General features: G+C 39.4%; 1 protein-coding gene across 4 annotated transcripts; it reads left to right on the top strand.

Moving 5' to 3' along the window:
* LOC107829213 (putative lipase YDL109C) lies at window positions 1-25,725 on the top strand. 4 transcript variants are annotated; one of them, XM_075234129.1, is made up of 11 exons: window positions 1-409; window positions 6,948-7,092; window positions 8,165-8,232; window positions 9,562-9,632; window positions 10,571-10,834; window positions 16,569-16,732; window positions 16,821-16,876; window positions 17,052-17,104; window positions 24,979-25,147; window positions 25,253-25,350; window positions 25,426-25,725. In XM_075234129.1, the coding sequence occupies exons 1-11, from the start codon at window positions 241-243 to the stop codon at window positions 25,540-25,542; spliced, it is 1,374 nt and encodes a 457-aa protein (XP_075090230.1). In that variant the 5' UTR covers window positions 1-240; the 3' UTR covers window positions 25,543-25,725. The 4 variants fall into 4 exon arrangements, with proteins under 4 accessions (XP_075090230.1, XP_075090229.1, XP_075090232.1 ...); XM_075234128.1 differs by having other exon boundaries at window positions 6,945-7,092; XM_075234131.1 differs by lacking the exon at window positions 1-409 and adding an exon at window positions 6,488-6,656.

Below are 25,725 nucleotides of genomic sequence, written 5' to 3'. Positions count from 1 at the left end.
CAACTCTCAAGCAGCCTTTGAGCTCGTTGCCCCGAGATAAAGGAGGAGTAGAAATCTCCTAAAAATGGCGGATGCCTCAATATCTATTCTTTAAAATATCTATAGGCGAGGGCATGGGCATGGGCATGGGCATGGGCATGGAGTAATATATAGTAAGAAAAGAATGGGAGAGATGCTGACATAACAAGCAACAAGCTTCGGCGCCAGCGAATTTGACGGCCAAATCACTAACTCCTATTTATGGCGTCATTGGCACCAATATTTCATCATCATTATTTCCCTCAATTTAAGCACCATTCTCATTCCAAAAACAATTCCTTCTTATCTTCCAATCCATATTCCTCCTCTTACCCTTACTGTTGTTCTTCATCGGCGTCCTTTAATTGGAAGAACTTTGTCATCTTTTTTGGTAAGTTATTTTCCCTCCTTTTACAGCTTATATCAAATTCTAATTGAAATTTGTGCTTGCTCAAATGAATGTTAACATGAGGTGTTTGTTCTGTTTATTGTTTGGCTACGCTTATGCATTTTAATTTGATCGTTAATTGGATGCAGTAATGATTCCATTAAATTTCATTCAATTAGTAAATTGGTTAATGCTTGAAGGCAGAAGCAACTGATACACGGATTAACATAGTAATGCTAAATACAACTGAAATCTTTGTTTTGAATTCTGTGCCTTGAGCAGATATGTGCAGATATTCTGTTGAAGCTGAAACATTCAACTCGTCTTCTTTAAGTTGAAAGCGATAAGCCAGAAATACGTATCTGTCTTAATTTGTCTTATTATTGCTAAGAAGCTTTCGTACACCTCAACTATTCCATCAGGGGCCACGATTTAGGTAGATGAGAAGAAATCACTCAACCATTTTGCCTCTGCTGGAATTCAGACCTTGGTCTCTCATGGTCTTCATCCTAGCTTCATCGATCGCTAGGCGGCACCCTTGGATGCAAAGCTTGCAATTTTAATCTCAAATAAATAACTAAATTGTTTCTTACATAGGGGCTTTATCTGAAGCCTTTTGTTTCCATTCCTATTGTCAATGGCATTTAACTTACTGTTTGTTTGACACTTCTGTGGCTAGAGAAAAGTAGCAGACTATGGTTTCTATTGCTAAATAGTTATTGATTATTAGTGTACTTGCACTAAATAGTAGGACTCTCTCTCTGTACATCATTTATCTGCGTAGTTATTCATTTGACTCTATGTCTTGTTCTTTATGTTATCTTTTGGGACCTTCAATATCAACTACCTTTGCTTGGAGTAGCTGGTATATCATTATAACTTTATTCTGTAAGAAAAACTCTAAAAGTAAACTTGGGTGGGTCAATTCCATAGAGCACCCTAAATGGGGTCATTTGCAGGGTTGAACAAAGCTGGTGTTATACCATAGTCAGCCTAGGACAACCATTTGCACCACTAACCGAGTTTATGATGAGTCATACATTTAGGGTGGTCTAAACATCTGTACAGTCTCCCTTTTTGTCTACTGGTTCGTGGTTGATAGGTTGAACTAAAGAGAATTTCGGTCTGTGGTCCCTTAAAGCAACCCCTCCAAAATATGCTAAGAAACATCTTGTCTTGGTCAGTCACGATACTATCTGGGGAACCATGTAACTTGTAGATATTTTCTAAAAATGGCCTGGTCACTTGCTGAGCAGTGGAAGGACCTGACAATGGGAGGAAATGAGCGAAGTTACTATACCTATTCACTACCACAAAAAAGTATCCGTACCCCCCGATTCAGGAGCCCTGTGTGGTAATGTTCGTCCAAACCTTATGAAGTATAAGCTAGGGCTACAAGTGAAATGTTAAGGAACATATCAACAATCTTGTATCTACTTCTTAAAATCAGTCAACATTGAAGGCCAGTAAAATACACCTGTCATCATATGTTGACTAGCTAGGATCCTTCAATGACCCCAACCCCAAGAGATGAGGGGTGTGTAGCACCAGTGTTGTGAAGAGCGTGAAGCGAGGAAAAGCGACAACCCCCATTTCGCTTAAAGCGAGAAGCGAGAAGCGAAGCGATCGCTTTTTTGAAGTGAAGCGGAATTTTTAAAAAAAGAATATTAAAATAAATATTGCATAGACAACACATGTAACTGTGTAACTGTAAGCAAATGTTCAATACTTCAATGTAAAAATTAAAGAGTAGCATCAATTAAAGCACAAAATGAGCATCCTATTCTTCTACAAGATTGTCATTAAAAGGACAACTACATAACACATAATAAAGGCAATATTAACTAAGAATAAATGATATAAAAATAAGAGGAAGGGCAGTATACCATTCTGTTAAAAACTGGGCAGCATAAAAATAATGAAAGAAGAACTGGGCAGCATTTCAACGAAGAGGAGAAGACGGAGAAAGAAGAACCGAAGGTCCAAAAAAAAATTCGCCAGCATTTCGCTGCTATTTGGACGCTGAAACAGTGAAAGAAAAAGAAAAAGAAGAAGAAGAAGAAGAAGAAGAAATCATCACATACTTGTTGCTGCTGAATCTCTGTTGAAGTTGAAAAGGGAACCCTACTTAGAATCTCTGTTGCTGCTGGTCGTGTTTTAATAAAAGAACACTGAACACCTTTCTGTTTTAATTAAATAGGCTGGCAGCTGTTTAAAACAGAGAAGCGACCGAAGCGCTTTGATTCTCGCTTCGTCGCTTCTCGCTTTTTAGTGGGAAGCGCACGCTTTTGTCTACCTGAGTCGCTTCATATAGCAGAAGCGGGTTAAGGGTCGCTTCGCTTCGCTTCTCGCTTTAAGCGAGGAAGCGACCGCTTTTCACAACCCTGTGTAGCACTAAGTAGCTGTCCCCCAAGCTTACAAGTGCTGCCAGTCTATGTTTTAACATTCATTTCTGCAAAGTCAAGGATTGCATGCGGGTTAATATTATTGACTGCAACTATGACTTAGCCTGTTTGGCCAAGCTTCTCCAATCCTAGAAGCACTTTTTTTGCTTTTTTTTTCAAAGTTGAAGTGTTTGGCCAAGCTTTTGGACGAAAAAAAGTGCTTTTGAGGAGAAGCAGAAAAAAGTAGCTTCTCTCATGTGAGAAGGCACGGGAGAAAATATGTTATTGATATATTGAATGAATAAATACAATACAAGAGGTCCCTATTTATAGCTATACACTACAAGGAGATATTACTCCTCTTCCAATGTGGGACAAGACTACACTATACATATCTATAAACTAACACTCCCCCTCAAGCCGGTGCATACACATCATATGTATCGAGCTTGTTACACATGTATGTAACTAATACGAGAACCAGTAAGAGACTTAGTGAAAATATCTGCTAGTTGATCATTCGACTTTACAAACTTTGTAACAATATCTCCTGAAAGTATTTTTTCTCTGACAAAGTGACAGTCGATCTCAATGTGTTTAGTCCTCTCATGGAACACCGGATTTGACGCAATATGAAGAGCAGCTTGGTTATCACACACTAGTTCCATCTTGCTGATTTCTCCGAACTTTAACTCCTTGAGCAACTGCTTGACCCAAACTAACTCACACGTCGCCATAGCCATGGCCCGATATTCGGCTTCGGCGCTAGATCGAGCAACTACATTCTGTTTCTTGCTCTTCCACGAGACCAAATTACCTCCTACTAGAACACAATATCCAGACGTAGAACGTCTATCAAAAGGTGATCCTGCCCAATCAGCATCTGTGTACCCAACAATCTGCTCGTGGCCTCGATCCTCGAATAGTAATCCTTTGCCTGGAGCTGACTTTATATACCGAAGAATGCGAACAACTGCATCCCAGTGACTATCACATGGAGAATCCATAAACTGACTTACAACACTCACCGGAAAAGAAATGTCAGGTCTAGTCAATGTGAGGTAATTCAATTTGCCAACCAACCTTCTATATCTCGTAGGGTCTCTAAGAGGCTCCCCATGTCCAGGCAGAAGCTTAGCATTCGGATCCATAGGAGAGTCAATAGGTCTGCAACCCATCATTCCAGTCTCCTCAAGAATGTCTAAGGCATACTTCCGCTGTGAAATAACAATACCTGAGCTAGATTGAGCGACCTCAATACCTAGAAAATACTTCAATCTGCCCATATCCTTAGTCTGGAAGTGCTGAAAGAGATGTTCCTTCAGATTAGTAATACCATCTTGATCATTACCAGTAATAACAATATCATCAACATAAACCACTAGATAAATACACAGATTAGGAGCAGAATGCCGATAAAACACAGAGTGATCAGCCTCACTACGAGTCATGCCGAACTCCTGAATAATTGTGCTGAACTTACCAAACCAAGCTCGAGGGGACTGTTTCAAACCATATAGTGACTTGCGCAATCTACACACACAACCATTAAACTCCCCCTGAGCAACAAAACCAGGTGGTTGCTCCATATAAACTTCTTCCTCAAGATCACCGTGGAGAAAAGCATTCTTAATGTCTAACTGATAAAGAGGCCATTGACGTACATCAGCCATGGACAAAAAGAGACGAATAGATGCTACTTTAGCCACGGGAGAGAAAGTATCACTATAATCAAGCCCAAAAATCTGAGTATATCCTTTTGCAACAAGACGAGCCTTAAGCCGATCAATCTGGCCATCCAGGCCGACTTTGACTGCATAAACCCAACGACAACCAACAGTAGACTTACCTGCAGGAAGAGGAACAAGCTCCCAAGTGTCACTCGCATGTAAAGCAGACATCTCGTCAATCATAGCATGTCGCCATCCTGGATGAGATAGTGCCTCACCTGTAGACTTAGGGATAGAAACAGTGGACAAAGAAGATATAAAAGCATAATGTGGTGACGACAGACGATGATAACTTAAACCGACATAGTGGGGATTAGGATTAAGTGTGGATCGTACACCTTTGCGGAGTGCAATTGGTTGACTAAGAGGAGACAAGTCCGCAGTAGGTACAATTGGTTGTAGTAGTAGCTGAAGAAATAGCTTGAAAAACACTGTTTACAGCAGGAAAACAGAACACTGTTTTGCGCCGGAACACTGTAGCTCGCCGGAAAATCCCAAAGTTGTCGGAATTTGTTCCTTTGTAAGCAAGCTGTCCTGAAGAAATATTTTCAAAAAATGGCCAGAAAAGTCACTGTTCACGCCGGAAAAATATAAAAGTGGCCGGAATTTGATTTGAATTAGATGGGTAGGCTTGGAATGTTGAGGAGAACACACTGTCCTGAAGAAGCTTCGCGAAAAAATGGCCGGAAAGTGGCCGGAACCCTCGCCGGAAAAGTTGTTTCCGGCGCGTGGCGGCTTTTCTGCCGGATAAAATTTCAAGGGGTTGGTAGTCGGAGGGTGATCTACCTGATGGTGGTGTTGGTTTTAGCACAACACCGACAGAAAGTGACTTTCACTTAGACAAGCCTTAGGTCACCGGAAAAATTACACGATGACTAAGTTCTTTCTTCCCGGTTAACGCTGGAATGACGCACAGCGATAAATCTCTCACAATTGCTCTGATACCATGTGAGAAGGCACGGGAGAAAATATGTTATTGATATATTGAATGAATAAATACAATACAAGAGGTCCCTATTTATAGCTATACACTACAAGGAGATATTACTCCTCTTCCAATGTGGGACAAGACTACACTATACATATCTATAAACTAACATCTCCCAAAGCACTTTTTTGAAAAACACTTTTGAGAAAAATACACTTAGAAGCTGTTTTTAAAAGCTTGGCCAAACACTAATTGCTGCTCAGAATTGCTTTTCAAATTAATTAGCCAAACACAAACTGCTTCTCACCAAAAGTACTTTTGAGAAAAAGCACTTATCAAAATAAGCTGATTTTTGCAGCTTGGCCAAACATGCTATTAGTCATGTCCACATCACCTTCATATCTAGCTAGAACCTCCTGTGTCCAAGTAGGTTGTAATTGAGGTATGTTGCTGCATTAATCAAGTTCTGCATGTCTGTGAGATAGAGCATCAGTAGATGAATAGTCCACTGCTTTCTTGTAATGTACTTCATAGCTCGAATCCATAGTTTAGTGAAACCCTTCTACTATGGTTTAGTGGTGATCTTATTTTCATTGAATTTTCTCAAACTAAAATGATTGGTCTTTGCTGTAAAATTGGTAGGCTGTAAATAATGCCTTCGTGCTTTTATTACAATCCACAAGATAATTAACTTCTTTAATCTGTAGGCAAACCTTGACGTGTAGCGCTTAGAGCTATCAAATGCCACAGCAACTAATTCAGGATATTGCTGGTTCATTGAGACACATAGATATTGCTTTTATAATTCACTCCCCCTATGTTAGTGTGTAGTTTGTCAAGAAATAATTTCTGAGCATGTCCGCTGATATGTGAGGATTCAAATTGCTCTGGGAACTCGATCATTTGGCTCTAGCATGTAATGATAATGCTATGTTCTAAATAAATGGAAATGAACTCTAGTACTCTACTTTAGTCAATGCCATGTTGCTTGTGGTGTCCTTCCACTTGTCGGTGCTGTAGCTTGCTTCCAGCCCATCCTCCTATGTAGGTTGCGTGGATATCTGCTAAATGATAAGAGTTGAAGACTTGAAGCTGCTTCAGGGACTTACTGATATATGAAATCTGCTTTAGGCAGTTCTATATTGCTCGTTATGTGCTTTCAGGTGTCAGCGATATGTACCTACAGCTAGCTTCCTCCTCTACTTTGGGTAGGTTGCTTGATAAAAAGGGTGATGTTAACGTTTGAAGTCTTATGTGTTTGTGGTGTCCTTTGGAAAATAATGAGTGTCAAGTTGCAACAGTTTGCTCCTGCTTATTTTATGAATTTGGAATATTAACTTTCTATATCATAATTCAGATATGATGGCAATATGCTCTTTTGCAACCTCCACATCTTTGTTTATGCTACAGATGTTTTGGATAGTATTGCATTCTTTTTTTTTTTTTTTTTGCAAATTCTTTTTCTACAGTTTTGAGAAAGTTACCCGCCCTTTCAGCAGGCATAAATAGTTTTTGGAGAAATCGAAGCCTTAGAGCCCAGGTGATGTGTTCAATTGAAAGAAGTGTTTTGTCACCAAGTTGGTTGTTGGACATGGAGGATAAGCCTGAGCATCTTCTTGTTCTTGTTCATGGCATCTTGGCAAGGTAGGCAAATTCTTTGCTCACCCAATGAGGGTAGCATCCATATATCTACTTTCTAATTGAAGTATAAAAGAGTACTTAAAAGAAGGATCAAAAGAGAAAAATAGAAAGTGAATAATGAATGAGTCACTGTTGATATCAACAATTTGAGATGGCAAATGCTTAGGATAAAAGTTAAACAAACTAGTGTGTCACCTGTTTCCATGTTCATCCAAGCATACGTTCGGGCTTAATTGATGTTATCCTTCTGCAAACAGAAAGCGTTAGCATTTATAGGGTGCATGTGGTAGAACCTAAGAAAAAGTTTCAAGAGGTAATAATGCATGTATCTTCTACATAACTGATAGAAGGTGTGAAGTCTTGAATGCAGTAACAGTTATTTATAGTTCTTATCTCTCATACATGTCTCTTAATTGGGTTGTCTGATGGCGATATTCTTTACTTTGGTCAAGCTCAATCTTTGTCATTCTAAATTGCTGAAGAGAAAGTTTCAGCAGGGAGAAATATCTCAATCAGATAACAAATGAGTACAGTCAGACCTCTCTATAACAACTATCCTCTATAACAACATTTCGCTATGACGGCCAAGTTTTCTTTGGAACCGATTTTTTATGTGATATTATATTATATGTTCTCTATAACAACATTTCGTTATTGCAACCAAAAACTTTCCGGACAAACGATACCGTTATAGAGAGGTTTGACTGTACTTGATTATTGCGTTTATTGCTGTTGGTATACTAGGTCTGGGTTCAAGTTGTCTTTTTTCATTATTACAACATGTTTTACTTTTTCTCGAATTTCGAAGGAGCATGAAGTTCTATCTGAGTCTTCTCTCCTTGCTTCTCCATGGTTGACATGCATCACCTTTATCTATTTTGGGTAAAATGCTTTTGTGGTATTCATGAGTTGAGCTTCTAAAGGTGGATGTACAATTACCTCAATTCATCAGGTTGTCGATGATATTGTACCTGATATTTTAATGGGTACTATGCTAATTGCTGATCTCATGCATAGATCTTATAGTAGCATCTGGCACTCAACTAGCTTGTCATGTTGTTTGCATGGGATGCAGCCCAAGTGATTGGACGTATGCACAAGCAGAGCTTAAAAAGCGGTTGGGAAGAAACTTTGTGATCTATGGTATAGCTTTCTGTCAAAATTGTCTAATGTCATGCTTTCTTGCTTTTGCTTAATAGTTTCGATTTTCTTGCTTCAATTGCACTCTACTCTGAGATACTGAAGTGCCAAAAAGCTCTTGCTTCCATCACATGAGAATGTCGTGTCCGTGAAAGTAAAGTATATTATGAATACTTCACTTCCAAAATTTACAAGCTGTGTAAACCAGAATATTTAACTCCAATACATTTTGGAAGCTCGATGCTTAACATTTCAACATTTGGAACCATCTTAATGCATTTTAAATGAAATGATTATTAGATTTGTCAGGAAGAAAGTTCTGGGTCCGAACACTGTACTTATATTCTGGTATAGAGAATCACACTCTGACAGCTTAGTAAGTTATTGTCTATTAAACATAGGCGCTTTTCAATCGCCCTCGTTTTCCTGTCTGAATACAAGATGAAGTCACTGCGACAATTAACAACAAAGTAAGCTTTATGCTTCTCTCTAACTATTTTTTACTAAGGAACGGTAAATGAGATTAGCTATATATCCTATGCATAGAATCCAATTCTTTACATCTTTGCATCCCTTTTGAAAAGAAACTTTTGTTCATTCAGCAAGGAAGGATAAGTTATTTCTGCATCGTCTTCTTTCCTCCATTCTTGTCCTTGTGGTCAAGGAAGATTGAATTGCATTGTAGGAGTTACCTGTTAAACAGGATATGGATATTTTTCTCTAATGCAGAACCAGATAAAGGGCAGGCCTGTGCACAAAGTATCCCTCGTTCACGTAGGGTTCGGGCAAGGACCGCACCCCAAGGGGTGTGATGTAGACAACCTACCCTAATGCAGAACCAGATCAGTGGGAAAATTTCAGTTATACTTTTGGGGGAATAGTGTTCATGTCCCAGTAGAGTCAAGAAACTCTAGGTGATTTTTCTCCATCTACCTAATTGGTGGGCTGAGTTACATAGTATCTCTGTTAGTGGGAGGTAGCAGGTATCGTTTGGAATAGTTAAGGTGCACGCAAGCTAGGTCTGACACCACCATTATAAAAAATAGCTTCTCCTTCTCCTTTTTGATTGGAGGAAAGAAGAGGAGAGGGTATGGAAGAGGGAGAAGAAGACAATTAATAGCGACCAATTTAGTTCTAATGGGACATGAATTCTCCGTTGGAATTGGTAACGGTGACTAAACTATAGTTTCAGTTGAATGTGGTTTCTTCTTCATGAAATAATTATGAATTTGAAGCCTGATCTCAGAACTTGAACATATGTTAAATGATGAACCAAAAGTTAGCCAGTTGGTATTGCCAGTTGACTCTTTTTCTTCCTTCTTTTCTTTGCAGCAAGTTCATGTAACACTTTCACTAAAACCTTCTCCGGGATTGATGGAGCTGGGAAAAGGCTAGCAGATGAAGTGAGTAAAAGAAGTGGTGCATGGAGTTAGTTGTGCCTGTGATATTACTACGCAGTGTCATGGTGTAAGTTAGGTCTAAGTCTGGTGCAAATAAGCAAATATAGGGTATACTCTCAATCAATCAAGCAATCAACTTCCCTTAGTCCCAACCTTGTTGGGCTCGCTATATGAATCGTTTGTACTCATTTTTTCTCTATTTAGCATTCTTGAGTTTTCAGATGTTTACTATTTAGACTATTTTTTCATTGGCCGTCAACCTACTCTCTCCCTCCTCCTTCATTCGAGCTTGGACCCAATTGTGCTTGCACATAGACGGAGTTTCTAGAGGTATATTTTATCCATCATAATAGATAACTGTAAATGGATGTAATCCGACCTGGTAGCTGCTATCCAGGAAGCTCGGCTTCCTAAGCGGGATACAAATATGGCATAATGCGGAGACTTTTCTAGTAGTTCTGTGGTGGTGGATATGACCCTTTTCACATATTTATAAGAACTGAAAGAAACAGACCCAGATGATATATTGTACTATCGAATTTTCCAAGTTATCTGAATATTTTTTCTCCTTTCGTCTGATCTCAAATGGTTCTTTGAATACTAGTAAAAAGACCTTCTCTCTGCCTACTTCTTGGAATTAGCAATGAACTTTTATTAATGCACCACTAGTTATGCGAATTGGATTATCACCTTCATTTTTAAATAAGTTCTTTCTTGATTTTCATGATGGAAGTGTTCAATCTGCATTCCTTATCATAGTTTTCTTTTTAAAAAAACTGAATGGTCAAATTGTTTCCAAGTACACTTCTCTGATTTGAAATCATAATTTTTTCCATTCCATGCTTCTCAGAAGTTAGATGCCTATTTTAAAGTTGTCGGATTTTACCTTGTGATTGCTGAATGATTTGCCTTTAATATATGTCACAACTAATTATGAACAGGTCATGCTGGTTGTAAAGAAGCGAGAGAGCCTAAAGAAGATTTCCTTTCTAGCTCATTCTCTTGGTGGATTGATTGCAAGATATGCTGCTGCTGTTCTTTATACATCAACCAACCATAATGACCCTTCTGATGATGTGGTCGCTTCAACTAATGCAAACTTCAAAATGACATGCTTCTCAAATAAAGGCTTAATTGCCGGGCTGGAACCAATCAATTTTATCACCTTGGCAACGCCACATCTTGGTGTGAGAGGGAAAAAGCAGGTTAGTTCTCTTGTTGCCATCTGTTGAATGTCTATGATGCTAATTGTGGTTCTTTCTTATTACAAGGTTTATGGTAAATGTGATTTCTTTGGATGGTATATGTGGTAATATATCCTTGAGAAGTTACTCGACTTTTTACCGTGGTAAATCCTTCTTCGGAATTTTTTTGTAGGGCATATAATAAAGTTCTATTGGAAAATTGAGTGTAAAAAGAGTTCCTGTTTTCGAATTTCATCAAATCATCAATATATGATTTTCAGTTGTCTTTACACATTTAATCATATACTGGCTTTGTTCTTATCCTGATTCATTTTTTTAATAAGGTAAAGGTTTTATTAAATCGTACCAAGATGGTCAGAAGAAAGCACAAAAGCAAAGTACATAACATGCAGCCTATTACATTCTCCTTCCTAAGAGATCTATAAAATCCATATATTGATTTAGACTTACTAGAAGGCTACTTTTACACCAGAAATACTAGTTTTGTAAGCATCTATTTTTAGTTCTAGGAATAAGAATTCTCTGCCCTTCAGAACAAGCCTTGTTCCCCTCCAGCCAGATAGTCCAGCAAATGCACAATGGAACAGTCCTCCATATATACTTTTTAGGAACCACCTGTTGCTGCCAACTTTCCATTAATCCCTTCACATTTTGAGGTATCACCCAAGCAATACCTCTACAACAACAACATACCCAGTGTAATCCTACAAGTGGGGTCTAGGGAGGCTAGTGTGTACGCAGACCTTACCTCTACCTTGTGAAGGTAGAGAGGCTGTTTCCGATAGATCCTCGGCTCAAGGAAAGTATAAACACAACAGTTTTGAAAAAGAGATACGGTAATGGAGAAGCCATGCCACGGAAAGAAAAGCAGTAACAACAGCCAGAAAAATAAGATAATCGAAGCAAAAGAAACAACATGTTCTAATAAAAGTCTAAGAATAAGGAATACAAAAATAATACCAGTACTACATGTATGGAAAAGAATTATAGGTATGAAAAAGAAAAATGCTCGACTACCTACAAACCTACTACCCTAATCCTCGACCTCCACACCTTCCTATCAAGGGTCATGTCCTCGGTAAGCTGAAGATGTGCTTTGTCCTGCCTAATCACCTCACCCCAATACTTCTTCGGCCTACCTCTACCTCTCCTTGGACCCACCATAGCCAACCTTCCACACCTCCTCACTAGTGCATCTGTGCATCTCCTCTTCACATGCCTGAACCATCTCAGCTTCGTTTCTCGCATCTTGTCCACCATAGAGGTCACTTCCACCTTGTCCCAAATATCTTCTTTCCTAATCATATCTCTCCAAGTATGCTCATACATCCATCTCAACATCCTCATTTCCGCCACTTTCATCTTCTAAACATGAGATGTCTTGCCTGGCCAACATTCCGCCCGCTACAACATTGTCGGTATAACAACCACTCTGTAGAACTTACCTTTAAGACTTGGTGGCACATTCTTATCACACAAGACGCCGGATGCGAGCCTCTATTTCATCTACTTCGCTCCAATACGATGTGTGACATCATATTCGATCTCCCTATTACATTGGATTATAGACCCAAGATACTTGAAACTTTTTCTCTTTGGGATGACTGTGTATCCAACCTCACTTCCACGTAAGCCTCCAAAGTCACGTCACTGAACTTGCACTCCAAGTTTTCCGTTTTAGTCCTGCTCAACCTGAAACCTTTAGATTCCAGGATTTTCCTCAAAACCTCTAGTTTAGCATTAACATCGCCTCATGTCTCGTCAATTAGTATTATGTCATCTTCAAATAACATACACCAAGGCACCTGCCCTTGAATGTGTCGCGTCTACTCATCCATCACCAAGGCACATAAGAACGAGCTGACCGCTGATCCATAGTGCAACCCCATCACGAATGGGAAATGTTTCGAGCCTCCTCTTATTGTCCTTACCAGGTCTTGGCTTCATTGTACATGCCCTTAATCGCCCTAGTGTATGCGACGCGTACACCTTTAGCCTCCAAACATCTCCACAGAATCTCCTTGGGACTTTGTCGTATGCTTTTTCTAGGTCGACAAACACCTTATGTAAGTCCCTCTTCCTCTTCCTATACTGCTTCATCAATCTCCTAACAAGATGTATGGCTTCTGTAGTCGATTGCCTCGGCATAAATCCGAACTGGTTCTCCGAAATGGACACACCCCTCCTCACCTCTCCACCACCCTCTCCCAAACTTTCATAGTGTAGTTTAGTAGCTTGATACCCCTATTGTTATTGCAATTTTGAATATCACCCTTGTTCTTGTACAAGGGAATCATTGTTCTCCACCTAATTCCTCGGGCATTTTTGCCATCCTAAAAATGACATTAAACAACCCAGTGAGCCCAGCTGCCCTTCCTAGGCTCTTCCATAATTTTATCAGGATCTCGTTTGGCCCGGTCGCTCTTTCCCTGCTCATCTTACGCATAGCCCCCTCAACCTCCTCAACCTTTACACGCCTACAATACCCACAATCCCGACTACTCTAGGAGTGCTCAAAATCACTCAGCACGATGTTTATGTCCCTTTCTTCATTCAAGAGTCTATGGAAGTATGTTTGCCATCTACGTCCAATGTATGCCTCTTCCACCAATACTTTGCCATCCTCGTCTTTGATGCATTTCACTTGTTCTAGGTCTCGGGCCCTCCTTTCTCTCACCTTAGCTAGCCTGTACTGCTTCTTACCCTCGCCTTTGTCCTCAATATTCTTCATATAAGCATTCAAACGCATATGTTTTTGCTGTCGTAATCGCTAACTTCGCCTCCTTCTTCGCCGCCTTATGCCTCTTCCTATGCGCGTCCGCTTATCTTCCTCGTCTTGCGCTCCACTAACTTCAAATACGTGGCCTTCTTGCCTTCCACTTTCCCTTGGACCTCTCTGTACCCCCACCAATCCTCTCGATATCTACCAACGTTACCCCTCGAGGCGCCCAAACCTCTCTAGCTGTTTCCCGAATGAAACTAGCGGTCTTATGCCACATGTTTGCATCCCTACTACACCCCCAAGCCCCCATCTCCACCAATTTCTCCCCCATCCTCTGAGCTCTGACAGTAGTCAAGCTAACCCATTTGATCCTTGGCCTGTCGCATAAAGTCCTCTTTTTCCTCTTTGTCTTAATCTCTAAATCCATCGCCTAGAGCTTATCTTAGATTGTAAGATTCTCACTCGGGTTAACCTTGCAGTCCTTACAAAAGAACTCTATCACCCTTCCTAAGGAGTAAGTAATCTATGTGAGTCTTAGCCACTATATTATGAAAGGTCACCAAATGCTCCTCCTTCCTCGGGAAACTCGAATTAGCTGTCACAAACTCAAAAGTTTCCGCAAAATCCAAAAGCGAGACTCCTCATTTGTTTCTATCCCCAAAAACAAAACCACCATGAACAACGTTATACCCCCCTGAAGTTGTCCCGATGTGGCCATCAAAATCTCATCCTATGAATAGCTTCTCAGTGAGCGGTATACCTCTCACAACCTGATCCAAATCCTCCCAAAACGCTTCTTGGCCTCCTCTCCCAATCTCGCTTGAGGTGTGTAAACACTAATTATGTTTAAAGTAAGCTCTCCAACGACTAGCTTAATCCCATCATCCTGTCGTTCATCCTCTTAACCTCTACCACCTGCTCTCTGAGTTTCTTATCAACTAAAATGCCTGCGCCATTCCTATTCTTCGAGCCTCATGAGTACCACAATTTAAACCTGTCCACATCCTGTGTCTTAATCCGTACCCATTTGGTTTCCTGGACACAAGCTATATTGATCCTCCTTTTCTTGAGAATCTTCACCAACTCTATAGACTTCCCGTCAATGTTCCTATGTTCCAAGACCCAACTCTCATCCTAGAGGCTCCCTTAACCCACTTGACCCTCACCCCCAGCCCCAACGGAGGACATGACCTTAATATACCATCGTTCATCAGAGCCACTACAACAGGGGTTACTAAAAATGACAATAAAACAAGCGGCGGTTCTAGAGTTAAAGAAAGGCAAGTGGGACTAAATGCAAGCATCGATATTAAAGGACAGGAAAGCAAATACGAATGAGCGAAACAGAATATAGCAAATCAAGAAAGATAGAACCTGGATTGTAGTCGGAGACGTCAAGACGATGTTGCCACTCCTTGGCAGGAGGAATTACAGTAGAGGACACCTGGATGGATGGAGGTCGACGGAAACAATGGAGCTCATCGGAAAACTGACCGGAATGACTGTATCCCGTCGGAACTGGCTGGAAATTGGGTGGGCCAGGTTGATTTGAGGAGGCGACCACCAAAGAGGGAAAATCTTGCCGGAAATCTGACTGTATGGTTGCTCATGCGCCGACGCGTGGCTGTATCTCGCCGGAATAGTTCTGGTTCGGCCGGCCCTGTTCACTGTACACAGATGCAAACACACACACATACAAGGAGAGGGAGAAGGAGAGAGGAGGGAGAAGGGGTGGGATGTTTGTCGCCGTCGGTCACTGGTGGTGAAAGAACAGCTCAGGGAGAAGAAAAGAAAGAAAAGAAAAAGAAGGAAGAGAAGAGGAGAGAGAGAGAGGAGAGAGAAGGGGCCTACCTGCTGGGGATGGTGGTCGGCGGCTGTTGGTCATTGGCGGAGAAAGATTCGTTAGAGAGTTCAAAGAGAGAGAGAGAGAGAGAGAGAGTTTGAAGAGAAAGAGAGGTGGGACCTCACTACAGATTATGTAGCAATCCCAAGCAATACCTCTAATTGTTAGAAATAAAATCCCAACATTGTCTGGCAAAACTGCAATGGGGAAAAAGATGTCAACATAGCATCTGCTACATAGGAAAAAAACCCCTCTTCTGCAAGTTATTCTCAGTTAAACATGCCCCGCAAGCTGTTATCTGCCCAAAGCAAGCTACTATGACAGGAGCTTTTGTCTTCCATATCATCTTCCAGGGCCAAGAAGCTTTCCACTGTCCTGATTGCTTAATCAACAATCTGTAGCAATTTTTAACTGAAAATACCATGATTTTGCCGACAACTGTATTCGAACTTGTAACGTGTGGCTAACCCACACATAGGTTTTGTGCTCTTACTACTTGACCAAAGCCTTAGAGACTAAAATTTTCTTTATCTTCACAATTGTTTTCTGAAAATAATTCAAAAGAGACTTGTTACTATGATGTGTTGATCTTCTTGTCCTTAGTTAACTACCGTCTTCATTAAGGTCCATTTTCTAGATCAATGCTGGTAACTACACTATTTGATACAAAAACCGAAGAAGTACTCATGTATTTTATTTCTTATTGGAAGGCAAAAGAAGCACAAATTGATAGTTTACATTTAAAAAGTACTCCAAAGAAACTAGAAATTATCCTTGTTTCAGGAAAGTAGATGCCATTTAGGGATGTCAAAAATATAAATGATGACTCTTATTATGCAATATAAAAGGTATGTAACCAATATAATCGAGTTATTGGTATTATTCAAGAAGGAAATATGACAGATAAAAAAATAGCTTATCATATCTGCAATAAATTCTTTAGGTCAACAAAGACCCCAAACAGGTGATGTTTTAGGGTCCTGTTATCTTCCCTCCTTGCGTCACAGGATATACAAATCCGGGAAAGTAATTGGTAGGTTTTATTCATCAGCAAGTGTTTTTATATAATCCAACTGTAAGAAAATGGCTCCAGCAAGATTTGAACAATCGTTGTGATTATTTATGTTGGCTCTTGACATCCCGACTGTTGATTATCTTTTATTTTTTAGCTTCCATTTCTCCTGGGAGTTCCTATATTAGAGAAACTTGCAGCACCAGTTGCTCCCATTTTTGCTGGTCGAACTGGTAGTCAGCTCTTCCTCACAGAGGGCAAGCCCAACAAACCACCTCTTCTACTTAGAATGGCATCCGACTGTGATGATGGTAAATTTTTGTGAGTCAAAAAATCTTTCTACCATTCCCGAGCAGCAGTTTCCTATTCCATCCTTATGCTTCTTACACATGTTTTTTCCTTCTTGCAGATCGGCCCTCGGTGCTTTCAAATGTCGTGTTCTTTATGCTAATGTCTCTTATGACCGTATCCTTTGCATCTCCTTGTAGTTTCTCAAGCTTCATATTTCCTTTAAATTTTATATATATATATATATATCAGTTTTCTTTTTTCTCTTTTGGCTAAAGTATTTTTTTGTTTGTTCCTAGTATTAGTTTTACTTCCGTTGCAGTAATTGCACTAATTTCTTGACATAATCTAGATATGGTTGGTTGGCGTACATCCTCTATAAGAAGGGAGACAGAACTTTTCAAGGTAATCTTATAATTATTAAATACTCTATTACTTTTCAAGGAGATAATCATTCATTCTGATTAGATGTCTACAATATCGCACTATGAATTCGGGTAGTTAGTCTGAATAAATTGGTGTGAGGTCAAGTATAGCTACTGTTTCAGGTAAAGAGTAATTAAACAAGGTTCAGATCTAAAGTTTAAGCTTTCATTATGTTTTGGAATAGACATTGATTATTTGCAATCATGAAACACTCAGTGCTGAGGTTTTGATGTCTCAGACAAGGGCTTTCCTTTCTGTCATGCAAACTTTGTTTCCTTTCTGTTCAAGCTGTGTTTCTCTTCAAAGAGGCTTAAGTTGGTTAACTTTAGTGGTAATTTTTGTATTAGCATTCTATAGTATGATTCTATTCTCATGGGCTGTTAAAAGGAGAAACACAAATGCCACAGTCAGGAGGTGTGAGAGATTGACCTTGGAGGATACGAGGAAGGTAGAGGTAGGCCAAAGAAGTCTTGGGGAGAGGTGATCAGGCGGGACATGGCGCAGCTTGAGCTAACCGAGGACATGACCCTTGATAAGAGGGTGTGAAGGTTGAGAATTAGGGTAGAAGGTTAGTAGGTAGTCGAGCGTTTCCCTTTGTCTTCTTTAGTTCAATAGTATTATTGTTAGTATGGTATCTCTTTATCCTTAGTTTGCTATTACCACATATCTTGTACTGTTATTACTTGCCATCAGTACTACCTTAGTTTGCTATCACTGCATATCTTGTACTATTATTACTTACTATCAGTACTTTTTTCATATTCTCTTTTGCTATCTTGGATTTAGTTTTCTAAATATCATGTATTGTTATTACTTGCTATTAGTGCTTCTTCCATCTTTTCTTTAGCCGAGGGTCTATCGGAAACAATCTCTCTGCCCTTCCAGGGTAGGGGTAAGACTGCGTACATCCTACCCTACCCAGACTCCACTTGTAGGATTACACTGGGTTGTTGTTGCTTTAATATGGAGAAATGAAGCACCGAAGTAGTATTTTCCATTCATTGCAACAACTACACCTCAATTCCAAGTCAGTTGTTGTTGGCTATCTAAATCCTCAATATCCATTTTGGTCCAATACCAAGCACGTCCCAACTTATTCAATATTGCTTAAGATTCATCATAAATTGACTAGTTTTTCTTAACTGTCAACGTACTACAACCCTCTTCTTTTTTGGAGGCTTGAAACTTATTATAGGGGCGGAGTTAATATTCTCACTTCACTACTTTCAAAGATAATCCTCCTGACATTCTACTTTAGCAAAGAACACGTGATTTGGCTGTTAAATGCTCATAGATAGAAAAAGGAACTTTATGTACATAGAATTATGACGGAGAATATCATATACTTTGCAATGGGATTCAAATCCTACGAAATAGAGAGACGATCAACCAATGCTGAAGACTGGTTCGGGTGGACTGAACGAGGAAGAAACTTTATAAGGACTGCATTTAGCAAAAAGACGATGGTGTGGCTATGCGAGAATCTGAAGGAAGCTTCAAGGGAGAAAGGAAACTATGTCAAAAGATGGAAAAACAGAGATCAATTTTCAGAGACTGTGCGAGAAACTTTAATAGATATGGTCGCTATATAACCATTATCAGGGTCCACATATCGATCATTATTGTACCAGAGGCGGCTTTCAACTCAGGTTGGTTGGATATAGCGACAAAAATTGAAAGGGTCATTAATAGTGGGGTAAGAAGGAATGCCTTTAAAGCTCATAGGGTGGTTGAAGAGGGCTTACTGTACTCAAACACTGTCAGGAATCATAAATGGGCCAATAGAGAAATGAATGAAGTGGAAATACAACGAGATGGAGGCATTATTCACATAACTGGAGACCAAATTCACAACGAGGTCCTAGACAGATGTCTGGTGGGTCTCATCTCAGAAGGGAATTCAGAAATGGTAACTTTATCGGAAGTACGTAAATGGACTTCAAAGCTCTGGAAACAAGCTAATGGAATCAACATCTATGAAATGGACCAGAATAGATTTTTGTTTGAATTTCCTTCGAAAATTGCTGCTGACAATGTGCTGAAAAATGACTGGTACCGGAAGAAGGACAAAGTTAAGCTCCAATGGTGGAATCCAATGGTGGGAACGGTTCCAAGAAACAAAAGGATAAATCAGATGTGGATTAGAATAATAGGGCTTCCACTCCATCTATGGTCTCAAAACGTTTTTAAAGAAGTGGGTGAAGTTTGTGGTGGATGGCTCGAAACGGAAGAGGAAACAGAACTCAAGAATCATCTGAAATGGGCAAGAATAAAAGTGAGAGGAGATGGAACTTTGATCCCTAAAACAGTGAAAATAGAGGTCGAAGGAGTTTTGTTCGAGATTCAGATATGGTGTGAGGCGCCGGTGAGGTCCAGTGCTGAGGAGAACGAAGAAGATGAGAGCTGCAACCAGTGGGTAAAAGAGAATGTCTCAAACCAGCGGGTAAAGGAAAATAACCTAATTGCAGGGGGTGGGGCTCGAGGTTTCAAAATTCAAGTAGGGCACGTGGGAAGCTCAAACCAGTACAACCTTAAAAAGCACGTGACCAGTCACGTGAGGGCTTAGGAACAATTAAAAAGGCTGATCAGAAAAGGAGTTTGGGCCCAGGTTCTTTGGCCCAAGTGATATCTGAAGAAAAGAACAATTACAAGCCCAACCCAATCCACATAACTGACCCTCTTAATGATGAAATAAAAGCTCTACAGTATAACCCATTCAAGAAAAAACAGAGCTTGTCTCTGACGGAGGCAACCAAGGAAAGCAATATTAGTAACGATGAAAAATTAGAAGATGAAGAGAAAGAAAAGAGGGAAGAGGATGGAGAAGAAGGAAAACAACAAGAAAGCCAACTTGAGGAGAATGCCATTACAATTGTTACAGAGAATGACAAGGAAGACGAAAATTCAGAGAACTATAACAACATGCAACTGCATGCAACAGAAAATGACAGGTCCATGGACTGGGCAATTGAAGAAGTTGAGCCTCTCAACCAACAGGTCTTAGAGGCAGAGGAAGACTTGGAGTTTGAGGTGTCCATCTGGGTACACCAGAATATTATAAAACTGAGCAAGGAATTTGTGGTAGATTTCAGTGGGTGTGAGCGAGAAGCACTGGAGCTGTTTATGAAAATAGACAGCAGAAGACAGACCAACAAAGAGAAAGGAGTGACACAGTCTACCCAGACACCAAAGAAAAAGGGAGCCAATGAGTTAAAAGCTTTGGAAATCGGGAGTAACTTTAAAAGCAATGGAACTAGAAGTAGGGGGGTGGGTACATATTGAATCATAATTAATAATTGTAAATATCTTATCATGGAATGTGAGGGGGTTGAATAGAGTTAGGAAAAGGAGAGTGATTAAAAGTTTGTTACTTAGTTGGAAAGCAAGGATTGTGTGTCTTCAAGAATAAAAAATAGAGGGGGATATTAGGGATTTAGTGAGGGAGTTGTGGGGTAACATATGGGTAAGATTTGCTCAACTAGAGGCTAGAGGGACAAGAGGGGGAATTATAGTAATGTGGGATGGTAGAGTATGGGAGGGGGAGGTGGTTTGTATTGGAGCTCACACTATCACTTGCAAATTTTCAGGAAAGACTCAGGAGTATACATGGCACCTCTCAGTGGTGTATGCTCCAAATGACAGAAAAAAGAGGGAGGAAAGTTTGGTGGGAGTTGGCAGGGGTAAAAGGTCTCTTTGATGGGCCTTGGGGATCCCTTCTCTCCTTTTCTGTTCATTATTGCCGTGGAAGGATTGAATGACATGTTAAAGGTAGCCCAAACAAATGATTGGATTAGGGGATTTAAAGTGAGTAGTAAAGCTGATAGCAACAAGAGGATATCACACTTGTAGTATGCTGATGACACCTTAGTGTTTTGTGAAGTTGAAAGAGAACAAGTAAAGATACTTAGGGTAATCTTCATTCTATTTGAAGCAATATTTGGGCTACACATTAACTGGCAGAAAAGTTTCATCTACCCAGTTAATGAGGTACTGGAAATCCAAAGCTTGGCTAATATTCTGGGTGAGAAAGTAGGGGAACTACCAACTGTATACTTGGGGATGCCTTTGGGTGCAAAAAGCAAGTCAAAAGGTATATGGAATACTGTGCTGGAGAAATGTGAGAAGAAACTAGCAAATTGGACAAATCAATACCTATCCATGGGGGTAGATTGATTCTGATCAATTCAGTACTTGATGCCATGCCTACATACATGATGTCTTTGTTCCCAATTCCAGTCTATGTAGTGAAGAGAATTGATGCTCTAAGAAGGAACTTACTGTGGGAAGGCAACAGTGAGAAAAAGAAGTTCCATCTGATTAGATGGAATGATTTGACTATTAGCAAAAAGGCAGGGGGTCTAGGAATCAAAAATTTGAAAGTGCAGAACCAAAGTTTGATGATGAAGTGGCTATGGAAACTGGCGGCAGAAGAACAAACACTGTGGACAGAGGTTATCAGGGAGAAATATGGAAAGGAAGGAAACTGGACAACCAAGTCAGTGAGAAGTCCATATGGTGTCAGCCTGTGGAGATCAATCAGAAACCTTTGGCCAAAAGTGATCAACAAATCAAAGTTCAAAGTTGGAAATGGAAGTAAAATAAGAAACCTTTGGCCAAAAGTGATCAACAAATCAAAGTTCAAAGTTGGAAATGGAAGTAAAATATCACTATGGAATGACAACTGGCTAGGACAAGGAGCCCTGAAGGGACTTTTCCCTGACATTCATGATCTGAATCAGCAACAACAAGCAACTTTAGAAGAGGTATGGATAGTCCAGGGATGGAACTTCACTTTCAGGAGAATGTTAAATGATTGGGAGATTGACAGAGTGATTGAGTTCTATAGGATCTTGGAACAGTTCAGTGGCATCAATGCTAGTCAAGATCTTATCATATGGCAAGGGAAGGGACAAGGGAAGTTCTCAGTTAAGAGTGCTTACAAGGAATACAATCTATCCAACAATCAAATTGGATGCTGGCCATGGAAGATGATATGGAAAGTAAAAATTCCATACAAGATTGCTTGCTTTACATGGTTATTGGCCAAAGAAGCAGTTTTAACACAAGACAACCTAACAAAAAGAGGATTCCAATTGTGCTCTAGGTGTTACTTAGGTGGAGAAAAGGCAGAGACAATTAGCCATCTCTTTTTGCATTGCACATTCACTATACAGTTTCCTTGATGGAGGATTTTTATCAGTCTAAGGGGAATTCTATGGGCAATGCCGGGAAGAATCCTTGATATGCTAGCTAGCTGGAATAAAGAGGGTGCACTTTCGAGAGACAAAGAGATGGAGAATTGTCCCAGCTTGTATATGGTGGACAGTCTGGGAAGAGAGAAACCAAAGATGCTTTGAAGAAAATTTCAGCAACATCCAGAAGATAAAGATGAAATGTTTAGCTCTTTTTTTATTTTTGGTGTAAAGGAAAACTTTTGGAGCATCATGAATCCATTTTAGATGCACTAGATTCATTGTAAGAAGAACAAGGGTGAATAGTGTCCTTTTTGTTTAGTTTTGTATGGGCACTTACTTTGTAATTATGGGTGACTTCACAATTTCAGTGAAGTCTTTATATTAATATACAAAATTGTTACCTTCTCAAAAAAAAAAAATGCTCATAGACCAGTTTCTGTAACTTTGTTTAAATTCTCACACATTGACTGCATGCTTACTGTTATAGATTACCTCTTTGTGAAGTTACTTCGATCTGTAGATATATAATCATTTTACAAGAGTTCGACCGATGGTTCCACAGTCTAGTCATCAGTACATTGGACTCTGATTCCTGCAGGCTGAGTTCAGATCTAAGTGGAACCTTTAGCTTTCACAGCACATAGAGGAAAAACATATATTTACAGTCGTATTTTGCACCTTTTACCCTTGCTTTTTTGGGTAACTTGCTTTTACTTTTATGATCGTGCAAATCACCCCAGAATTTTTGTAATAGACAACTAAACTAAGTGGGTTCTTAATAACATCACTAACTTTTGCTGCCTTTTCCACACTACATCACTGACCTTGTTCCTCAAACCTCTTGAAACTTCCCCCAAATCCTGCAAGGTTGTGAGTTTGTAGAAGGAGGATGGGTGTTGGTGGATGAGTTGTTGGTCCCGGCGACAGGGACTGTGGAGCTTCTTATCAGGGCCCATATTAGCGGTGGTGGCAGGTGGACAGTGTGCTAGATTTGTCTACTTTATATGGAACACTCCTTCAAGGTCAAACATACTCGATAGGATTATACAGTCAAACCTCTCTATAACAGCTACCTTTAAAACATCATTTCACTATAACAGACAAACTTTCTTTGGAACACAATTTTTATGTTACCTCTCTATAACGGCCTTACTCAAATATTTATATATTTATTGGAGTAGTTTATAATAACCAAATATACTCTAACAATTATAGTTTAGTGGAAACATAACTTTATGAAATTTTATGAGTTCCAACGAGAACTCTGGAATGTCAAAAACTCTTGGTAGCTTGGAACAAGAGAAATTAAAAGATGAAATTGCGGACTTTTTGTATTCTGCCATTTTCCATATGTTCCACCTTATTATTATTGTATTAGCTTTCTTAATTATTTAATTAGTGAAATATGAATATCATTTGAGGTTTTAAAATAAAATAATTTTATTATCTTTTATAATATAAACAAATTGGAAAAAGAATAGTTTTTGGGTATCTTTCTTTGAAACAACCAAGTAAGAACTAAACATCAAATATTGTTATAGGTGTAGTTCAGCTGATCACTGTAAAAGACTACAAAAGATCGGAATAAACAAGGTTATTATAGAGAGGTGTGACTGTATAAGAACTTAAATTAGCTCAAACACGAGAGATTAGGATGAAAAGCACAACAGCAATTTTGTGAAAAAAGAACCCCGGTAATCTCTTGTCCAGCAACCGCTAATCATTTTCATTTGGATTGTAGCAATACTTGAAGGCGTATCAGATGGATACCTATAGCTTTAGTTCTATACATTTTGCCTTGTTGGTGAAATAAAACCGGAAAGTTAGACTAATTTATTGACATTCCCAAAAAACAGGGACCCCTTGTATTTTGCTTACTATGTGCAAGAGTTTCTTCGATATCGGATAAGCTGCACATGGATAGGTTAAATGTATCTTTTCATTGAGATATACCACATAACTTGAGCTTATCAAATTTTTTGCTTTGTAGGTGTTACAATCAATTGAGTTTTCTTGAAAACAGGGGAACCTTGATTTTTATGTTGTCTTATTATGAAGTCAGAAACTGCAGGTTTTGGACCTTTCAAGTGAATATGAGAGATCTGGCAGTTTCCTTGAATTGGAAATTTAATTCCTTATTTCCTGTGTTTGATGTCAATCATTTTCTCATTCTCTGGAGAAAAATTAGATCTATTTTCATGGTGAGTTATTGTGATTTCCGAGTGAAAAATATACAATGATTTAACTTTTGAACTAAAACTGGAGTAGCTTCGATGCAGTTTAACCACCAAGAAAGACTATGTGCATGTTGTTGGATGAAGGAAGCAGTGTAGATATTATTTCCTTAAAAGGCTGCTCTTCTGTTCTCTCCTCTAACACTGCAAATCTAAGGATCATTTGTGTTATTAGTCTTGATTTTTGCAGTAGCTATTTTAGTCGTGCCGTGTGTACATACTTTTAGTTCTAGTAGGATGTACTATTTGCAAAAATATTTTATCATATTTCATATTTATCATGATAGGACCATCTTTGGTGGGGGAATGTGATGCAGAGTAGAATCATCCTTCAAAGACACTTTTCTGATAAAATCCTTTAGGAGTTCATTATAACAGGATGAATGTGTTTCTCTATCAGTCTAAAGATTTCTTAAACTTGCAGCCTCCCCGGCGATCTTTGGATGGATACAAGCATGTTGTAGATATGGAATATTGTCCAGCCGTTCCATCTGAAGGTCCCCATTTCCCTCCTGAGGCAGCCAAAGCAAAGGAGGCAGCTCAAAATGCACCCAGCGCACAGACCACATTGGAATACCATGAAATTATGGAAGGTAATATTACTAAGAAGCTGTTTCTGACAGTTGAAAATGAATCTCAAAGCCCTTACGTCTGCTTATTTTACGGCACACTGAATCTCAGTACTCTTTTTCGAACAGAGGAAATGATACGTGGCTTACAGCAGTTCAGTTGGAAGAAAGTTGATGTTAGCTTTCACTCAGCATTTTGGCCTTTCTTCGCCCATAACAATATCCATGTAAAGTCCTGGAAAATATGTTAAGGTTCCAAAATTTCTATCCGTTTCTAATATGATCACTATTCCTGGTAACAGGTAAAGAATGAATGGTTTCACAATGCTGGAGCTGGAGTAATTGCACATGTGGCAGACCACATAAAGCAACAAGAGAAGCAACAGGAATACTCCTTATTTTTTACTGCTAGTTTGTAGTTCATGCAGCTAGTCAACAATTGATATAGTTTAGAAAGGAATGACACTAGTTACTTCCTTTTAATAGCTATAATTGATTGCAATGTTACTCTGTTTTAAGTTGCTGTCAAGTACTTGGGCAAACTGCTGGATACAAGAAAAACATTTGGAAGTCTTGTGGAACTGGACAATGTTATACTAAAA

The sequence above is a fragment of the Nicotiana tabacum genome, chromosome 17, assembly GCF_000715075.1.
Source record: "Nicotiana tabacum cultivar K326 chromosome 17, ASM71507v2, whole genome shotgun sequence".
NCBI lineage: Eukaryota > Viridiplantae > Streptophyta > Magnoliopsida > Solanales > Solanaceae > Nicotiana > Nicotiana tabacum.
This window is presented reverse-complemented; position numbering and strand designations above follow the sequence as displayed.

Coding starts and splice junctions, on each gene's coding strand:
- LOC107829213 (XM_075234128.1), top strand. CDS start 241: ATGGCGTCATTGGCACCAATATTTCATCATCATTATTTCCCTCAATTT. Junction 16,877..17,051: donor TGCTAATGTCTCTTATGACC/GTATCCTTTGCA, acceptor GACATAATCTAG/ATATGGTTGGTTGGCGTACA. Junction 17,105..24,978: donor GGGAGACAGAACTTTTCAAG/GTAATCTTATAA, acceptor TTAAACTTGCAG/CCTCCCCGGCGATCTTTGGA.